The sequence below is a fragment of the Heptranchias perlo genome, chromosome 18 (genome assembly GCF_035084215.1).
Source record: "Heptranchias perlo isolate sHepPer1 chromosome 18, sHepPer1.hap1, whole genome shotgun sequence".
NCBI lineage: Eukaryota > Metazoa > Chordata > Chondrichthyes > Hexanchiformes > Hexanchidae > Heptranchias > Heptranchias perlo.
In genome coordinates, this window is record NC_090342.1 from 41871182 (window position 1) to 41890982 (window position 19801).

The following is a 19801-nucleotide window of genomic DNA, read 5'->3' on the forward strand; positions in this document are numbered from 1 at the left end:
ACCTGGCCATCCAGTTTATAAACAGAAATGATGAGTATTTGTTAGAGGAGTTAAGTTGGCTGTTGGAGGAGTACTAAGTGGAATGCCTCGGAACTCAGTGTTGGAACCACGAGCATTTGTAATTTACATCAGTGACCTGGATTCAGAAACTCAATGCATAGCGGGCAGATTTGCAGATGATACCAAACTCGGAGGGGTAGTGGAAGAGGCAATTCAAATTACAGAATGAGTTGGACAAAATATAAAACGTGGGCAGAACAACGGCAGATGATATTCATGGACACAAGTGTAAAAGTGCTGAACATAGGAAGGAAAAAAGTAAGTGATCTGTGCACTCCAAGAATGATAAAATAACGAAGAATTAAGCTGAAAGAGATTTGGGGGTCAACTTGACGCTACTCCTAACCAACCAGTGCAGAGTAGCAAGCAACAAAAGGATTGCAATGTTTAACCACATAGCCAAAACAGTAGGCTACCAGCCGGAGGTGCTAAGATCAAACTTTATGGTGCTTCAGTCAGACCACACCTTGAATACTGCATCCAGTTTTGCTCACCATGAAATTAGGGAAGTATTCAAATGCTGGGGGTAGGGCAGAGAAGAACCACAAGGCTAGCCTCCTAGTCTCAGGGTTATGGGGAAAGATGGGAAAAAATTAGACTTTTCAGCCTTCAAACAAAGGGTTTAAGAGGTGATCTTAAGAGGTATGTAAGATTGTTAAGTGATTGGGAAAAGTAAACCCGGAATGTAACTTTAAATTAAACTACGAGTAAAATAAGGGGACACAGGTTCAAACTAGTAGGCAACTTCAGGACTGGTATTAGGAAATTCTTCACATAGAGTACTCAACATGTAGATTAGAATTCCAGAAAGAGTAGTTGAGTCGAAAACCCGGGAATTACTTAAACAATTTGATGCTACAGAGGGGAGCAACTTTAAGATCTTTCTGGATGGATGAATGGTCTTCCTCATCTGTAATCAACTTGTGATCATCTAACTTCTGTTGGAAAGTGAATATGTGGATCTCAGATAAAGAGAGGATCAGGCTTGGCTATCGTACCCCCATGGTGTCAATTTGCTAACACTTGCTGTCTAAGTTGAAGTAAGGAAGTTTATTGGCCAACATGCAATCGCACTCTGGTATGAGAGAACACCTTCAGAAGAAGGTTAAAAATTTGGAGGGAAAACGTGATACAGGGCATAATGAGAGGTCAAGCCTGTAACAGAGCCCAGTCATACGGAGGTTGATGTCACTTCTCCAGCCAGAGGGTGCATCCCAGTCCCACGACAAGTAGTGCCTCAGCATTTGTGGGATGCTTGGATTCAGATGTTGTGGGGTATTGTACAAGTAATAAAACTGTGTATGTATCCTGCTCAACCTGAAGAAATTTGTTGCCCAGAATATTGCCCCAGGAGGCTTTCCGGGATAGTTTTTCAAACCATTTGGTCTGTAAATCTATAGATTTTGTTTTATCTTCTGTTTTTTCTTTTCCATCACCTCCTGATGGCAGTGACTCTTACTTAGTACACCAGCAGCCCTCCAGTATCTTCCGTAAGAAGCCATATTTCATATGTGAGCCTGGACAATGATTGTCAGCAAGCTATTGAAATGTGATGTGGAGACATCACATCCAAGCTTGATCCTGTCCTCGTCTGACATCCATGTAGATAGGCTTTCCATCGGATATCATGAGATCAATTTTAGTATGCCGGCTAACTCCCCAGCAGAGATGAGCTAACTAAGCAGTTCCCAGGAATTGAACCTAGGACCTTCCTGGTATGTATGACTCCGTGGTATGCCACATTTGCTCACAGGGTCTGCTTATGTTGCTTTTAATCAGGTAAAAACCATCCATGTACCGTTTAAGTTCCTGCACAATTTTATGCATTTCTAACTCTGTGTAATACAGCTTCAGAACAAAGATATTCTGATCAACATATGCAAGACTGGTTGGTTGACTACCTTATGCCATGTTCTAGCCTGTTAATTTCTGCTGGTTAAACTATGGGATACATTGAATAGTGTTGTAGATGTTATTTTAATTATTATCACCACGAGGTGATGTACAGAACGAGGGTTCTGCACCTTTTTGTTGCAGGCTGCGTTAACATTCAGTTACAACAAGTGTTTTTAAATAAATGTTTGAAAAACATGTTTAAAATAAGTTGTAAAGTGTAATGGGTTGTATGTGTCTCAAGTTGTACCACTTTTGAAACATATTCTTTGAACATTCCATGCAGAAGAGGTAACATGGGATCATGCATACAGTGAGCAAAGTCCTCTGATCAGAAAATGCAGGCTGTTGCCTTGGGAGCCATCTGATCTGAGGGAGGTCAACTCAAGCATCAGTGAACCTCCAGAAGACTATTACAAGGTAAGGACATAGACTGGTGTGTTTGTTTGGTCAGCCAATAAATGGGGAAAAGATACTTTTTAGCATTTTGTGCTTTGCCAAACTGAGTACAGCATATTTGTGGCAATACCTTTTGATGTTTTACATATTACCTTCTCCAAGCTTATTTGTGCACTTTAGCTATTAGTAAACTGCAGTGGAGTTATTAAATGATGTGGAAATCTTTTTTAAAATGTTCTCTGCCTGTTTTCTTCCCTCCTCTCCCGAAGGTGCTATCTCCTTGCTGGGGTATGGTTGGGCAGGTGCTGGTTTCCCTCTCGTGGCTTGTCCAGCTGGCCAATGTGTGAGCCTCAACAATGATATTTGAAGGCTATTTAATCGCAGTCAAGCCCAATCCTGACCTGCAAATTCTAACCAACTACTGTAGAGTTAACCTAGACCTGCTGAAGTGCAAAATGAGGTGTAGAAGTTGGTTATTTTTATTGTACTTTAAATGTACTGTCAGTGGTGTTTGGTGTGAGAACACATCTTGTTTATTGTTTATAAATGTTAGCATGATGCAATTTCTTAATTTCAGGCTATTTTAGCTGAAAATAAAGAAGTTTTCCCAATTCCAATTGAACCACCAGTTTATCGGAAAGATAAAATTTTCAAGTATGTATAAACATTTTTTGCATTTCTATTTTCTCCTGTCTTCCGAAGGTGGTGATAGTGGGTGCAGTTCGATAGGTACAGGCAGACTTTTAAGAACTTACTGAGATAGTCTTGTATCATTATAACAGTAGTACTAGCTAAAAAGAGCCTCCCTTGGAAAACTCTCAAGTATTTATCTCTTCAGATAATACAGCCCATTCATTCAATGTCCTTGACAATCTTGTGTTCACTTAGCTCCAGCCATTAATTGGAAACAGCTGCCAGTTCCAAGAGCTTTTTTGTTTATCTCTTGTCTGAACTTTCTCACAATTGTAACAACCATTTGGGTTTCCCAGAATTCCAGTTTGGGAGGCCAATGTTTAGACCACTTTTAAGTCACTTTTCCCGAAAACACCATTGTTTTCCTTTTGGGTAACTGACACCGTCTTTCAGAAGTTAGGATAATGTGTGAGCCTGTCAATATTTGCAGGGAGTCTCCCTCACAGAAAACCACTGCTCTAAGCTGTCATCAATACTCACTACAGCTACAGGTGAGGTGCCTGAAGATTGGAGGGTAGCAAATGTTGTGCCTTTGTTTAAGAAGGGTGGCAGGGAAAAGCCTGGGAACTACAGACCGGTGAGCCTGACATCTGTAGTGGGTAAGTTGTTAGAGGGTATTCTGAGACAGGATCTACGGGCATTTGGAAAGGCAGGGACTAATTAGGAACAGTCAGCATGATTTTGTGAGAGGAAAATCATGTCTCACACATTTGATTGAGTTTTTTGAAGGGGTAACCAAGAAGATAGATGAGGGCTGTGCAGTAGACGTGGTCTACATGGACTTTAGCAAAGCCTTTGACAAGATACCACATGGTAGGTTGTTACATAAGGTTAGATCTCACGGGATCCAAGGTGAGGTAGCCAATTGGATACAAAATTGGATTGACGGCAGAAGACAGAGGGTGGTTGTAGAGGGTTGTTTTTCAAACTGGAGGCCTGTGACCAGCGGTGTGCCTCAGGGATCGGTGCTGGGTCCGCTGTTATTTGTTATTTATATTAATGATTTGGATGAGCATTTAGGAGGCATGGTTAGTAAGTTTGCAGATGACACCAAGATTGGCGGCATTGTGGACAGTGAAGAAGGTTATCTAGGATTGCAACGGGATCTTGATAAATTGGGCCAGTGGGCCGATGAATGGCAGATGGAGTTTAATTTAGATAAATGTGAGGTGATGCATTTTGGTAGATCGAATCGGGCCAGGACCTACTCCGTTAATGGTAGGGCGTTGGGGAGAGTTATAGAACAAAGAGATCTAGGAGTACAGGTTCATAGCTCCTTGAAAGTGGAGTCACAGGTGGATAGGGTGGTGAAGAAGGCATTCGGCATGCTTGGTTTCATTGGTCAGAACATTGAATACAGGAGTTGGGATGTCTTGTTGAAGTTGTACAAGACATTAGTAAGGCCACACTTGGAATACTGTGTACAGTTCTGGTCACCATATTATAGAAAGGATATTATTAAACTTGAAAGAATGCAGAAAAGATTTACTAGGATGCTACCGGGACTTGATGGTTTGACTTATAGGGAGAGGTTGGATAGACTGAGACTTTTTTCCCTGGAGAGTAGGAGGTTGAGGGGTGATCTTATAGAAGTCTATAAAATAATGAGGGGCATAGATAAGGTAGATAGTCAAAATCTTTTCCCAAAGGTAGGGGAGTCTATAACGAGGGGGCATAGATTTAAGGTGAGAGGGGAGAGATACAAAAGGGTCCAGAGGGGCAATTTTTTCACTCAAAGGGTGGTGAGTGTCTGGAACGAGCTGCCAGAGGCAGTAGTAGAGGCGGGTACAATTTTGTCTTTTAAAAAGCATTTGGACAGTTACATGGGTAAGATGGGTATAGAGGGATATGGGCCAAGTGCAGGCAACTGGGACTAGCTTAGTGGTATAAACTGGGCGACATGGACATGTTGGGCCGAAGGGCCTGTTTCCATGTTGTAAACTTCTATGATTCTATGATTCTACACAAAAATCAGTAGTGTTAAAGTGATGTGTATGGCTCAGTTATAATTACTATTTTAGTAAATACATATAATGGGGTCCTGATGGTTGTACTGACACCATAAAGTTATAGAGTCATAGAGTTATACAGCACGGATAGAGGCCCTTCGGCCCATCGTGTCCACGCCGGCCATCAGCCCTGTCTACTCTAATCCCATATTCCAGCATTTGGTCCGTAGCCTTGTATGCTATGGCATTTCAAGTGCTCATCCAAATGCTTCTTGAATGTTGTGAGGGTTCCTGCCTCCACAACCCTTTCAGACAGTGAGTTCCAGACTCCAACCACCCGCTGGGTGAAAAAGTTCTTTCTCAAATCCCCTCTAAACCTCCCGCCTTTTACCTTGAATCTATGTCCCCTTGTTATAGAACCCTCAACGAAGGGAAAAAGCTCCTTAGTATCCATCCTATCTGTGCCCCTCATAATTTTGTACACCTCAATCATGTCCCCCCTCAGCCTCCTCTGCTCCAAGGAAAACAAACCCAATCTTCCCAGTCTCTCTTCATAGCTGAAGCGCTCCAGCCCTGGTAACATCCTGGTGAATCTCCTCTGCATCCTCTCCAAAGCGATCACATCCTTCCTGTAGTGTGGCGACCAGAACTGCACACAGTACTCCAGCTGTGGCCTAACCAGTGTTTTATACAGCTCCATCATAACCTCCTTGCTCTTATATTCTATGCCTCGGCTAATAAAGGCAAGTATCCCAGTTCTTTTCTAACCTTGTACTACACATGAAAGGTTGATACCTTGTTCAAGTTGTCTAGATAAATTAATTCATTTTAAGAGATGGCTTGAGTAAGGTGCTATGTACATGGAAATAAGAGTGTATGAAAGGGATAGTTACATTTCCTTAATTTTTATCCAGTAATTAGAACTTGAAAGATGGGGTTGTGGGATTGATGGGTTACAGATAATAAACCAGGCCAGATGTTGACTAGGTGTATTTAGGACACTGATGTAACATAGCCCTGTATGTCTTTTTATTTTTATTTTAATTTTAAATTTAATGGCCCTCTCATGTATAAGCATGGAAACCGTTAAGATTATCATATTGTTTCAGTCAAAAATGGTTCTGATTCAGTGGTTCTGAACCATTTGGTTCTTGTGTTTTAACATCTTTTCCACTCTTTTTGTTCAGGGTATATACAGATAATAAGCAAGTGTTGGAGAACCTGAACTCCCCGCGCTTTGTGTTCGTAGAAGATGAAAAGGAGGCAGATATTCTTTACTTGTACCATCATCTCAAAGACTACAGGTCAGGGTCTCATTCGCGGGGAGGAGAATGTTCAATTCATTCTCCAGGGGACATTAACGTCATAAAAATTTGGCTTTAATTGCATAAAAATGCATGTTGTAACCAGTTCAGCTTTCTGCAGAATGGACTGACAAAGAAGACTGGGCGGTGCAGTGGATTGTCTCATACCTGTCATGCCAACCCTTGACCCAAGGTTTGAATCCAGCCCAGATGATGGGATAAAAGTCTTCTTTCACACCATCTACTCTTTTGTGACCTTTCACAGAGAGAGGCAAAAGAGGTTACCTACCTCTGATAAGAGTCTTCATCTTTCCTGGAAGGGAGCATTCCTCCACACACTGCTGGAGTGACCTCATATCATGTCATGATCCTGAGAGGGGGTTGGGGAATTAAGACCACCACCTCTTTAAGAGATTTTGTGATGTCATGGCACTGTGACATCAGAGGAGTTACTGGATGACCGCTTCTTGCTGTCTCATTCTGTAAAACGTAAGCTCTTCTCTTCCTCCCTCCCTCCGCCTTCAGTTTGTTATTTACCAGATAAGAAAGATAAAAGGCAATGCAAGGAAAGGTTGGGAAGGAGCGTGGTGTGAAGTATGCTCCCTCTGAAGAAAAATGAAGATTCTACTGGAGGTAGGTAATCTCTCTTTCCTTCTTCAGTATGCATGCTCCACATACTGCTGAAGATTGTCAAAATAGTGTTGCACTAGGAAGAGGGAGGTTCTTGCAGGCAGGAAACCATTCCTACCTTGAACACTAGCAACCTTGGCAAGTTCTAAATCGTAGTATTTGGTAAAGTTAAGCAAATTGCTCAAAGTTCCCATATGATAAATGGCATTAATATAGACTTGTTTGGGTGAGCCCAAGAACAATCCCAAGTGAATCTTTATCTTTAAAGGTGGTAAGAATAAGGGATAACACCTGACTAATCAGCAGATAAGGTGCATTCTGGCTCCTGGCTTACCAAAATCCGGAGGCGAGGAGACCCAACAAACTGGTTCAACTTTCGGAGAGACATAATCCTATCCACGTAGCCTATTAAGGTTCAATGAGCATCTGTGGTGTGCACTTTTCACACTCAATTGTGGGGAGGGGGGAGTTAAAAATTGTGATCACTGTTTCCTAACTTAAATAAAATGGTAATATTACCTTTTGGTAAGAATTTTAAATGAATCTTTAGGATCACACAATCTGGAAGTCAGATGAAATAGGGTTGATTTGTCACCAAAGCCTGAATCTCGCTTGCCTTTTTTAGCCAAAACCAAAAAGAACATAAGAACATAAGAAATAGGAGCAGGAGTAGGCCATATGGCCCCTCGAGCCTCCTCCACCATTCAATAAGATCATGGCTGATCTTCGACCTCAACTCCACTTTCCTGCCCGATCCCCATATCCCTTGATTCTCCTAGAGTCCAAAAATCAATCTATCTCAGCCTTGAACATATTCAACGACTCAGCATCCACAGCACTCTGAGGTAGAGATTTCCAAAGATTCATAACCCTCTGTGTGAAGAAATTCTTCCTCCTCCTCTCAGTCTTAAATGGCCGACTCCTTATCCTGCGACAATGCCCCCTGGCTCTAGACTCTCCAGCCAAGGGAAACAACCTCTCCGCATCTATCCTATCAAGCTCCCTCAGAATCTTATATGTTTCAATGAGATCACCCCTCATTCTTCTAAACTCCAGAGAGTATAGGCCTATTCTACCCAATCTCTCCTTCAAGGACAACCCTCTTATCCCAGGAATTAATCTAGTGAACTTTCGTTGCACTGCCTCTAATGAAAATATATCCTTCTTTAGATAAGGAGACCAAAACTGTACACAGTACTCCAGGTGAGGTCTCACCAAAGCTTTGTACAGTTGTAGCAAGCGCACAAGTCCAAGGGTTCGGAATGGGAAGACATGAGCCTGGATAGAATGAAATTTGTCTCAATTTGGGATTAGCTGTCGTAGTTTGGTTGTACTTCACACAAGAAATTTGGTCATGAAAAGAGGAAAGAAAGAACTTGCATTTATGCAGTGCCTTAAGTCCTCAGGGCATCTGGAAGTACTTCCACATCAATTTGATTGCTTTTTTGACATCATCACTGTTGTTATGTAGGCAAACAGAAGGCTGATATTGCTGTCACATGCACCTATAATGAGCTTGGGTTCAGCAAAAGGTTGACTGATGATCTACAATAATGCAGAATCAAAGGCAATCCTTAGGAGAACGAGGGAGGAGGAAGGTCCACATTACAAGAAGAATATCATTGCCCAGACATAGATTTAAGGCTCTATATGTTGATGGTTTTCAAGATGCCCTGTTCTAGGAACTATCCATCTAACAGTGACACTGTCAGCTAGCATGTGGTTGGTTCAGGGTGGATATTTAGCCTGATAATTGAGATAGTATTCAATGCCAGCAGGTCTGAGAATCATGATATGAGATTAATAAAGGGTCACAGAATCACCTTCGCCCCTTATGTCAGATCTTTTCAAGGCCCCTATGGATCAGAGGAAATGGAAATGTAGAGAGAAATTTGTGCATCCAAATTAAATACAAGTCATCAAGTTTCTAAGCTGTCTGATCCCTCCCCGGTACTGGAACAGATAAGGACAAGTTGGCAATTGCCCTGTGACATGGAGGTTTATCTCTGGCTAAAATCCAAATCCTCAGGATATCGTGATCATTTCTGAATGGATCATCCACTAATATTCCTTTCTTTGACTCGACATCCATTCTTTCTTTACACCTCTGTGAAATTTTTTCTATGTTAAAGGTGCTTTATAAATGTAATTTATTGATGGTGGGGGTTAGCAAAGGTTGTCCTCTGTTCCCAGGCTTTGCTGGGGGCGGGAGGCTCCCTGAGCTGTATGGTTGCTTTGAGCTCTGCTTAATGCTGCGAAAAGAGTGTTGGCCGTGCCCCTCTTGTGATTTGTAGACTGGGAAGACACCCTCCCTAAAGGCTAGTTTTCCCAACAGCTGCTCTGCTTAACTGCTGAATTATCAGCCCGTTACTATGAAAGAGAAGGTTGCTATTTGAGTTCTATGGGGTATCCTGACCATCATAACCATGTTAGAGTATGGAGGTAGACATTAGCATAATGCATCAAGCTCCTGAGTCTAGTATATTGATAGCTGGCTGTTGTCGTTTTGAAGTAAACTAAGTGAGGGCTTTGAGCAGCAGAATTCGGTGCCCAATGAACGCTGAGCTTGTTAATCGGAGAACCATGCCCAGTAAACCTGGTGACAAGTTATCTGTGCATGGAAGTCTGTCTGGTTGCACTGGATCAGCATCCTGTACAGATACCTTACTGACCCTCTGAAGGACTGAGGACGCCATTGCTGAGTTGGCCTTTGGTTGGTACGTGGTGCAGGGCATATTACTGGACCTTCTTTTGCATGTCATGCCGTATTTCCTAGATGATGGTTGGCCTACAGTGATGGAGGCCTGCATTTTTCAGGAAGCATTAACCAATTTTGGGTTGGGTCAGTGAAACTCTCAGAAAATTCTTGCTGAGTGTGAAGTGGCTGCTGGACATTTTGAAGACTTTATTGACTATAATTATAGTTGACTAACGGTTTCGGACACCAGATAATCAAGCTCACAACAACAAACATTCTTTTAAGACTTTACTAACTGCATAGCAAAATACAGAAAACGTGCAAGTACCTCAGTCTGGAGAACTGAAGTACAGTGGCTTCAGCATGTTATCTTCTTGAGTCTGTTCTGGCAGACAACAGATATACTGTACCTATACCCAAGCTTGTTTACAACATTTGTGACTTAACATTGACCCAACCATAGCCACAAGACCATCTGGTTATCACACACACATATCCTTTGGCTAGAAGAATTGTATACGGTAAGGGTTTTCCCTGCATTTCCAGTTCTCTGTTTTAACTAGCTGTTTTTAGGTAGAGGCAGCAAAAGAGGCTCTATGATATCAACTGTCCCCGTAATTTTTCAATAGAAACTCCATTCAAAAGCTGTTGGAGTGGACTTCTTCAAAAAAAAATCAGACTTTATTGTTTAAATAGTATGTGCTGCAAGTCAAGTATTGCATTGCAAGTTTGTTGCTGTCTGCTTCAGTGTAAATAACGTGTTTGTCAATAAGTTTGAATGTATTACCTGAACCCAATATGTTGACAGTATGGTGTTTTCCGTCTTTTGAAGTGGACAGAAGAATGTTTTGAGAGAGTCTAACCACCTCCCCTTGACATTCAACGGCATTACCATCACCGAATCCCCCACCATCAACATCCTGGGGGGGTTAACGTTGACCAGAAACTTAACTGGACCAGCCATATAAATACTGTGGCTACAAGAGCAGGCCAGAGGCTGGGTATTCTGTGGCAAATGACTCACCTCCTGACTCCCCAAAGCCTTTCCACCATCTACAAGGCACAAGTCAGGAGTGTGATGGAATACTCTCCACTTGCCTGGGTGAGTGCAGCTCCAACAACACTCAAGAAGCTTGACACCATCCAGGACAAAGCAGCCCGCTTGATTGGCACCCCATCCACCACCCTAAACGTTCACTCCCTTCACCACCGACGCACATTGGCTGCAGTGTGTACCATCCACAGGATGCACTGCAGCAACTCGCCAAGGCTTCTTCAACAGCACCTCCCAAACCCGCGACCTCTACCATCCTAGAAGGACAAGGACAGCAGGCACATGGCAACAACACCACCTGCACGTTCCCCTCCAAGTCACATACCATCCCGACTTGGAAATATATCGCCGTTCCTTCATCATCGCAGGGTCAAAATCCTGGAACTCCCTTCCTAACTGCACTGTGGGAGAACCTTCACCACACGGACTGCAGCGGTTCAAGAAAGCGGCTCATCACCACCTTCTCAAGGGCAATTAGGGATGGGCAATAAATGCTGGCCTCGCCATCGACGCCCACATCCCATGAACGATTTTTAAAAAAAACCTACGTAATCTGTGTATCATACCATGCTGAAAGAATAATTGTATGTCCTGTAGCATGCTATTCCATTCACATTGCGTTTCAGGTAGGAACTCGTGCTGTTGACATGAATACCATGTGCAACTCTGGTACCAGAGAAAGGCTATTAGGAACTGGGAACTTTCTTAAAAGTGGAGGCTGTCCTTTGTGTGTTTTTTTTTCTCTCTCACTCTCTTTCTCCCCCCTCCCCCTCTCACTTTGCAGGAACCTTGCCATGTGCCAACCCACTTAAGCAGATTGTGGAGAATGCATGCTGTAAAAAAAAATTAATTGTGGCCAAATTATAGGTACTGTAATGGCTATAGCTGCAGATGTAGACTAGGCATGATAGAAACTGTTCATGCTGGCCCAACACTTAAAATGATTATATTCATCAGAGAGAAAAAATTCACCCATGTTCTTGAACAATAAATCATTGTCATACAAGTTGTTAGCAGATTGATGTAGCGTTGTAAATCTTGATGTTTGTACGGTACCAGAAATTCTGGCCTCAAATTATTTCCTTTCCTCTCGATTGAGTACTGCTGTGATAATGCCAATTGACAGCACGTGTACTGACAAGGGTATTCACCGCTAAAGAGGATATAAGAGAAGGATGCTGCCCCTGCTCCTCCTCCTGCGCCCGCCCGCCCCCCCCGCGCCCCAGTTTATTTTTAAAAGGACCCCCATTGCTGCTGTGTTACAGTACTCCACTCTTCAGCTGACAGGATAGAGTAGTCTGGGCTACCCTGATAAAATGGTTTATAATATGGACATGATTTATATTATGTATTAAAATGTTTTTTTTATTGTTTCACATGATTCTGGGTTTTTCCACCGAACAGCCAATAATTAGGGTTTCACTCACTCACTGCAGCTGCCTAAATAAATGTTACTAGCAGATGTCACATAGCCTGGCTCTCAGTGAGTCACTTGGGTGAGGAACCAGAAGGCAACCGTTACCAGTTGAACTGTTCGCCAGCAATGGAGTCAATGAGTAAAGTTGAGGAGGTGCTATAAGAGGTGGGGGATAAATATATGTAGTGCACATAAATGTATGACGCAAACCTTGTAATAGCAATTTATCGTAAATGAGAAAGATCAATGTGGCCCCCAATTGTTTGGCAACTGAAGATTTTTTTAAAACTTGCAAACTTTTGTTTTTGCTTCAGTGACCGCATGACTTTTGCTGACTGAAGGTTGTCCGTGCTCTGACACCAACCATAGAAGTGGAACTTATATATGAAGTAGAAACAAAGAAACATAGAAAATAGGAGCAAGAGTAGGCCATTCGGCCCTTCAGGCCTGCTCCACCTTTCAAAATGATCATGGCTGATCGTCTAACTCACTACCCTGTTCCAGTTTTTTCCCCATATGCCTTGATCCCTTTAGCATTAAGAAATATATCTATCTCCGTCTTGAATACATCTAATGACTTGGCCTCCACAGCCTTCTGTGGTGGAGAATTCCACAGGTTCACCACCCTCTGAGTTAAGAAATTTCTCCTCACCTTGGTTCTAAATGGCATACCCCGTAAACTGAGACTGTGACCCCTGGTTCTGGACTCCCCAGCCATTGGGAACATCCTCGCTGCATCTAGTCTGTCTAGTCCTGTTAGAATTTTATATGTTTTGATGAGATCACCTCTCATTCTTCTAAACTCTAATGAATATAGGCCTAGTTGACTCAATCTATCCTCATAGTCAGTCCTGCCATCCCAGGAATCAGCAGGAGACTTGTTGCTTGTTTGAGAACTCGCCTTTTACCTTTTTTTTTGTACATTTGTGTTAAACATTTGTAGGACTCTGAGTGAGCAGAGGCCTCACGTCATGGTTAATCAATTTCCTTGCGAGAACCTGGTGACGGTGAAGGATTGCTTAGCTGCCGTGGCAAGGCGAGCTGGAGGAGCAGATGGCCCAAAATGGCTGCCCCTTACCTATAACCTTCGCACAGAGCTACCTCAGTTTGTTAGCTGTTATCAACAACGTAAAGACAGGTAGGCAATGCACATCATTTTGTTTTATTGAATTTTCAGCAGTGATGGCAAGGTTGTATTGTAAGCCAAGGATATGGATGACTCACAGTTTATAGCTGTTATCTGAGCTATAAATTAGATTCCTTCTTGAAATCAGTCCAAATTGTAATTTTAAAAAAATAAATTGCTATTAATCTTGTAATGTGGTTCTGTTTTAGGGGGCTACTAATTTCCAGTTGGTCAGTTATGACTGACTGACTGTGTTCACCCCACAGTCTCTGTTTTCAATCCTAGAGGTGACAGAGCATCACAACCAAGTCTGACCCTGTCGTCACTCTGTTATCAGTTTTCCCAAAGATGCTGTCTGCCATTTATTTTGTGACTTGGTGAAGGTGGACGTCTTCCATTTTGACCCTAGTTACATATTTTTTAAAACAGGCAAAATACAGAAATTTTCATATTTGTCACACTGCACGTGTCCAACGGGATTCACTAAATAGCAAACATCATTGGGAGTCCGAGCCCATTTTCCCCTTCCTAACCCGAGACCACTGCAGCCAATTGTTGCAAGTCCTACTGCTAGCTAAATTGAGTTCAATTAACTCAAAGTAAGCTGCAAATTGAATCTGGGACCACCTTTTGTGCATGACCTAATGCTTCAGAGTGCATTTGTCCATATAGCATTGGGAGAGCCAATACGGATCTTCATATATCCTATGAATAACCGTTGGCTGCCTATTCCATTAGGGTTTGCAATGTGCAGTATGGAACTAGCAATAAAGACCCAGTTTTATCCCTGATCTATGCTGGAATAATTGATCTTGGTATTTGAATGACAGTTGGCCTCAGTGCCCTGGGCTAGACAAGAGAAATAAATAACAAGAGCACCTGCTCCTGTTCACAGTACTGTGACTCGTGCTGGAAAGTGTGCATGTGTGGACAACTGGTTAACAACAAGTTGCATTTATACAGCACCTTTAACATAGTAAAATGTCGAAGGGGGTTCACAGGAACGTTATCAAACACAAATTGACACCGAGCCACATAAGGAGATATTGGGACGGGTTGGTCACAGAGTTAGGTTTTAAGGAGCGTCTTAAAGGAGGAGAGAGAGGTAGAGAGGCGGAGAGATTTAGGAGGGGAATTCCAGTGCTTAGGGCCTAGGCAGCTGAAGGTATGGCCACCAATGGTGGAGTGATTAAAATCGGGAATGCGCAAGAGGCCAGAATTGGAGGAACGCAGAGATCTTGGAGGGTCGTAGGGCTGGGGAAGGTTACAGAGATAGGGAGGGGCAAGGCCATGGAGACCAGATCGAGCTCAGTTGTGATTTTCCCTGCCACCCACTAATAGCCTGCTGACACTCACTGTTCTAAGTTGATATATGTAAAATAATCACTTGCCTGTAGAAGTGTACTGCTTTTGGGAGATGAGGGGAAAAAATTGGAGAAATAATTGTTAAAAATGGCACTGTCATTGATTGGCTCAATGTTGACAAGAGCATGTTTGCCATGTTTGGCTTCCAATGGGACTTCCTACTGTTAAGTGAACACCAAGGTTTTTTTGGAAAAAATCCTTCCTCCAGAAAACGTGACTAATTTGTGCTAGACTTCAAATTTGAAACTGAAGCAGAATGTACCATTGCCTGAAAAAAGACGAGCATGGCTTCCACACTAAAATGTGATGCACAGTACAGTCATGTGCTGATGTTTTTGACAAGCAAGAACATTTCTGTATTTGGCTTTTAGCTTTAAAGAAAAATAGCTGGCATCAGAATGGAAGCTGGCCACTCTCATTAAGCCACTAAATGAAAGGCAAATAATCTCTTGACTTTTAAATTCTGGCTATGCTAACCCACTCACACCCAAGAATAAAGATGCAGCTTTTACTTCTTAAGGGATTTGGGCTATTTTATGGGAACTGCTGTTTAGCTGAGAGCATGAATGAAGTTTTTGAGACAAGGTATTATCTGTTGTCTGTGGTGCACTGTCGTGGAAAACATTTTTCTCTCAATCAACACCACCAAAATCTATTCATTCATCTCATTGCAGTTTGTGGGATCTTGTATGTGAAATGGCTGCCGCATTTGCTCATAAAACTGATCACTGTACTGTGTAAAAGTAAATCTTTATGTTTATTCATTTACTTCATCCTGTTTCTCAGGGGAGAGGATAATCACTGGATCTGCAAGCCCTGGAACCTGGCTCGAGGTCTAGACACACACGTTACTAAAGACCTCAACTACATCATTCGTCAAAGAGAGAGTTCGCCAAAGGTGAGTCAAGGTTCTCCTGCTAAAATGTGGGATTATGAATTTATTTGCTTAACATAGAACTCCCCAGATGCGTCAATGGCCAATGGGGTGACCAAGAATGTCCCCGATTTGTTTTTTGTGGTTTGTGCTTATTTCAGCTGGGGCAGTGATAGGGGTGTTCCAGTTGGCCTCATTGTTGCTTGGGCTAGGGAAGGGAAAAGTCACCCTGTTTCTTGCTATGAATCACTAACCAGTGACTCATCCTGGAAAGTACATTTGTGAGGACAGCTGGTGATGTCCTCCACTGTTGTCAGTCAGGTCACCAATCAGTAAAACAAAAGCAAAATACTGTGGATACTAGAAATCTGAAAGAAAACCAGGAAACGCTGGGAACACTCAGCAAGTCAGGTAGCATATGTGGAGAGAGAAAGTTAACTTTTCAGGTCGGTGACTTTTCATCAGAACTCCAGTTTTCTCAGTCAGTAGGTGCTGGTAATGGTTCTGCTGTTGCAATTTACACCTCTGGACCCATTTTTTGTTTCTTAATTCTCTCATTACCACCCCCATTTTGTTTTGCACCATCATCCCTTTTGTCATTTAACCATTCCTGCCCTCCACCCCATCACAGATCTTCCCTTTTGTCTCCCCACCACCACCCCCCCCCCCCCACCAGCTTTCCCTGACTCTGTACTTACAAATTGTTAAATCTCTAACTTCTTCCAGTTCTGATGAAAGGTCATCGACCCAAAACGTTAACTCTTTTTCTCTCTCCACAGATGCTGCCTGACCTGCTGAGTGTTTCCAGCAATTTATGTTTTTAGGTCACTAATCAGCACTCACTGGGTTCACACGTGCTAAGTGGCCATTAGGGTGAGGTACTGGAATGCACGTGGAATCGTGCCTCAGCACGAGCCAGCCATTGATGAGAGGAAGAAAAATTGAGGGAAAATGTAATGCTTTGGCAGTTTAACACCAATGATACATTGTTCATTGTTCTGCCTGCAGGTAGTGTGCAAGTACATTGAGAACCCGGTGCTGTTTGATAGAGAAGATATAGAAGGATTGGTTAAATTTGACATTCGATACATTGTCCTACTTCGTTCAGTCCAACCATTACAGCTATATGCATACAATGTGTTCTGGCTCCGCTTTTCCAACAGGTATGAAGTGATGAATTTACTTTTTGGATGTTTGGAAATTTTTTAATTGATGCAACTAATTCAAGTTTAGTGAAGCCCATGAAAACTAATTTATTTCAATTATTTTTTTTGTCACAAATGTGCTCTTTTTAAAAAAAAAAGTTACATGATAATCAGATGGGTTTCCCAATTAATTTCCTTTCTGTTTTAACTAGTCTTTCAACGTTATTACTGACAAAATATTTTCTATCAGTTTGAGGAAGCAATGAAGAAAAAAAAGTATCCACTAATTATTAATTTTTTAATTAAATTGTATGTTTGCGATATTCTTACTTGAGTGGGTAATGGTGTGTGTACATCAATATGTTAGTAAATTGTGTAGTTTTTCAGTAATATTCCAGTCGTAATCACCCACATGTAGCAAAACAATGGGAAGTGGCCTGGAAGCCATGTCTCCTGTAGTTGCTGTGCCTGGAAGTGGTTATCATAGCTTGCTTCTGTGCTAACTTTACAGACTGGGGCAGGTTTGGTCTCAATAGCTGATCTCAGCTAGGGGCAGCTACAATTGGCTTTGGCACTCCTGAATTATGGAGGAGAAATCCACCAGAGTTCCTCTTCCCGATTACTGTCCATTGTGTACTTGTGGATGATAAGTGAGGATGCAATCGGGCTCAACTGTCACGCCAGCATTTGAGTAATCTGACAACATTCATTGTTTTGGTTAATAGGAGTGGACTCGAGAGAGAGAAAAGAGAGGAGAGAGAGATATCTTTTTTATATGTTTTATCATTATATATGTGTGTGTGTGTATATATACGCGCGAGTATATGTGTGTGCGCACCTCTGTGTGCGTGTGTATAAGTTTACGTGTATGTATATGTGTACATGTATGCGTATGCATATGTGTATGCACGTGTACCTGTATGTATGTACGTGTGCCTGCGTGAATGTATGTACGTGTACCTGTGTGTGTGCGCGTGTGTGCGTATGTATGTGTGTATATGTGCGCGCACGTGTATGTGTGCGCGCGAGTATGTGTGTGCACCTCTGTGCGTGTGTATGTGTATGTATATTTATACGTGTACATGTGCATACGTGTGTATGTATGTCTGTGTGTACGTGTATGTATGTCTGTGTACGTGTATGTATGTCTGTGTATGTATGTCTGTGTACGTGTATGTATGTCTATGTATGTGTATGTATGTCTATGTGTACGTATATGTATGCGTATGCGTACGTGTGTATGCATGTGTACCTCTGTACATGTGCGCGCGTATACGTGTTTGTGTGCGCGTATGTATGCGTGCGCGTGCGTATGTATGCGTGCGCGTGCGTATGTATGCGTGCGCGTGCGTATGTATACGTGTGCATACGTGTGTGTATGTATGTGTATATGTGTGCGTACGTGTGTGTATGTATGTGTATATGTGTGCGTACGTGTGTGTATGTATGTGTGCGTGTGTGTATGTGTGCATGTGCAGGTACGTGTGTGTGGCGTGTGTATATGTACATTGTGTGTGTGTGTGTGTGTATCCATAAAATCATACCCCAACAAGTAATCAACAGCTTCAAGGGGAGGGGAGAGTAAATTGGCAGGAACATGTGGGGAAGGAAAAGGACAAGGACAACATCTAGTACCAAAGCATGGACAAGTGGGACAGAAATGTACTTTAGAGAGTTACTTTATTCAGTTTGACAAAACTGAATAGTAACCTGCCCCTACTCATTTGCAAGTGAAATTTTCTAGTCCTAATTTCTGATTTTATAAAACGCAAAACCTCCTATGAAGCACCTTGGTTAGTCTGATAGCAGCTTTTGTTGCCTTTACCTATCCCGATTCTCCTGAGAGTTGTTTTCTTTTCATCTGTACAAATATTTCTGCTCAAGTCTGATTAGTCCTTGCACATGACCAATTAGCCACCTTGGTTAATTAGCCACCTTGGTTTTGTTCTACCACTTGCCCTTCTTTTGACTTTAGGAGTATTATGCCATGTGAGGTGTGGGGTGTGCTCTGTTAAGGCTACAAAGTCTCATTGCTGCTAAGTAAACATAAGGTTCGTAGAGAGGTCAATTCTGCTGCTGTAATTTGAACACTGGGTGGGTTCATACAGATGTCAATGAAGAGATCTCCCATACCCTGGCTCTGGTATTTTGTATAACTGGCGAGTCCCTTTACACTTTTGTTTGAAGCATGACATAAAGTTGAGTGTGATACTTGAAGTGTGATGGGCAGATATTGTCTGCTACACGTATTATTTTTATAAGGTGTTGCTTGCAATAAGTCAGAAAATCTATGGTTTTATAAGTAACACAATAGTATATAAAATACAGTGTATTATTCTGATGTTAAAGCATCGGTGTGTATTGCATTAAGGCTACAAATTCTAATTGTTAAGGAAACATTCGTTGAGTTCATATAAAAGTCATTTAAGAGGCTGCAGACTTTCTGGCTGTGGTATTTTGTGTTGCCAGAGAATTTGTACATCCAAATTACTGTCTTTATCCTTTTTTCCAAGTATGACACAGGAATTTGCGTAAGACTGTGTGTGGTGGACAGGAAGTGTGAACATAAATAAAACGTTTATATAAAAATAGATTTCTTGTGGTGTTGCTCATTGGAAACTGGAGCATGTGTTCCCAGTCTTACATGTCTCTGTCATCTTCATGTTGCTGCTTCTCTCTTTGTCTGTCTCCCCTCTTCTGCTTCTCGGAGAGAAGCACCACCTTCTACCCGAAAAAGAAAAGAGGGAAGCAGAAAAAAAGAGGACAGAGAGTGAATAAGATGAGAGAAAGGAGATGAGAGATTTTTCCCTTGCTCTTTTTCTTTCTGCTGACGGGAGTGTTAAAGAATACGTGTAGTAAACAGAATACAGTAGTCTTCTTTCAATTAAAAGAAAGTCTATCCTTTATTAAGTTCAGCTTGGAGAGCAGTTTAAATAAACAGTACAATCAAACCTAGATATGCGTTCTCTAATTCCAGTCTGTCTCTGTTACAGTAGAGACATCTCCTTCAATATTGTACCCCAACTAACAGCAAAAAGCATGGTCTTTTTATGCTACTTCTCCTCATACTTTGGACACGCCCACCGATATATTTAACACGCACAGACTGAGCGTCTGTTTGCCACTCAAACACTATTCAAAAACAACTGGCTTTGAAATGGCCGTTTCCTTACAAAGATTGCTGTGTCTTTGCT

The 19801-nt window shown here is 42.1% G+C and overlaps 1 protein-coding gene across 2 annotated transcripts in view; it reads left to right on the forward strand.

The window, feature by feature from the left end:
- The window catches only part of ttll12 (tubulin tyrosine ligase-like family, member 12), a 49736-nt gene that overhangs the window by 10861 nt on the left and 19074 nt on the right, over positions 1-19801 (forward strand). For both annotated transcript variants that reach the window (XM_067999795.1, XM_067999796.1), the window contains exons 5-10: positions 2240-2373; positions 2930-3006; positions 6182-6298; positions 13041-13235; positions 15375-15486; positions 16471-16625. In XM_067999795.1, the coding sequence (XP_067855896.1) occupies positions 2240-2373; positions 2930-3006; positions 6182-6298; positions 13041-13235; positions 15375-15486; positions 16471-16625 (790 nt within the window). The remainder of the gene's footprint in view (positions 1-2239; positions 2374-2929; positions 3007-6181; positions 6299-13040; positions 13236-15374; positions 15487-16470; positions 16626-19801) is intronic.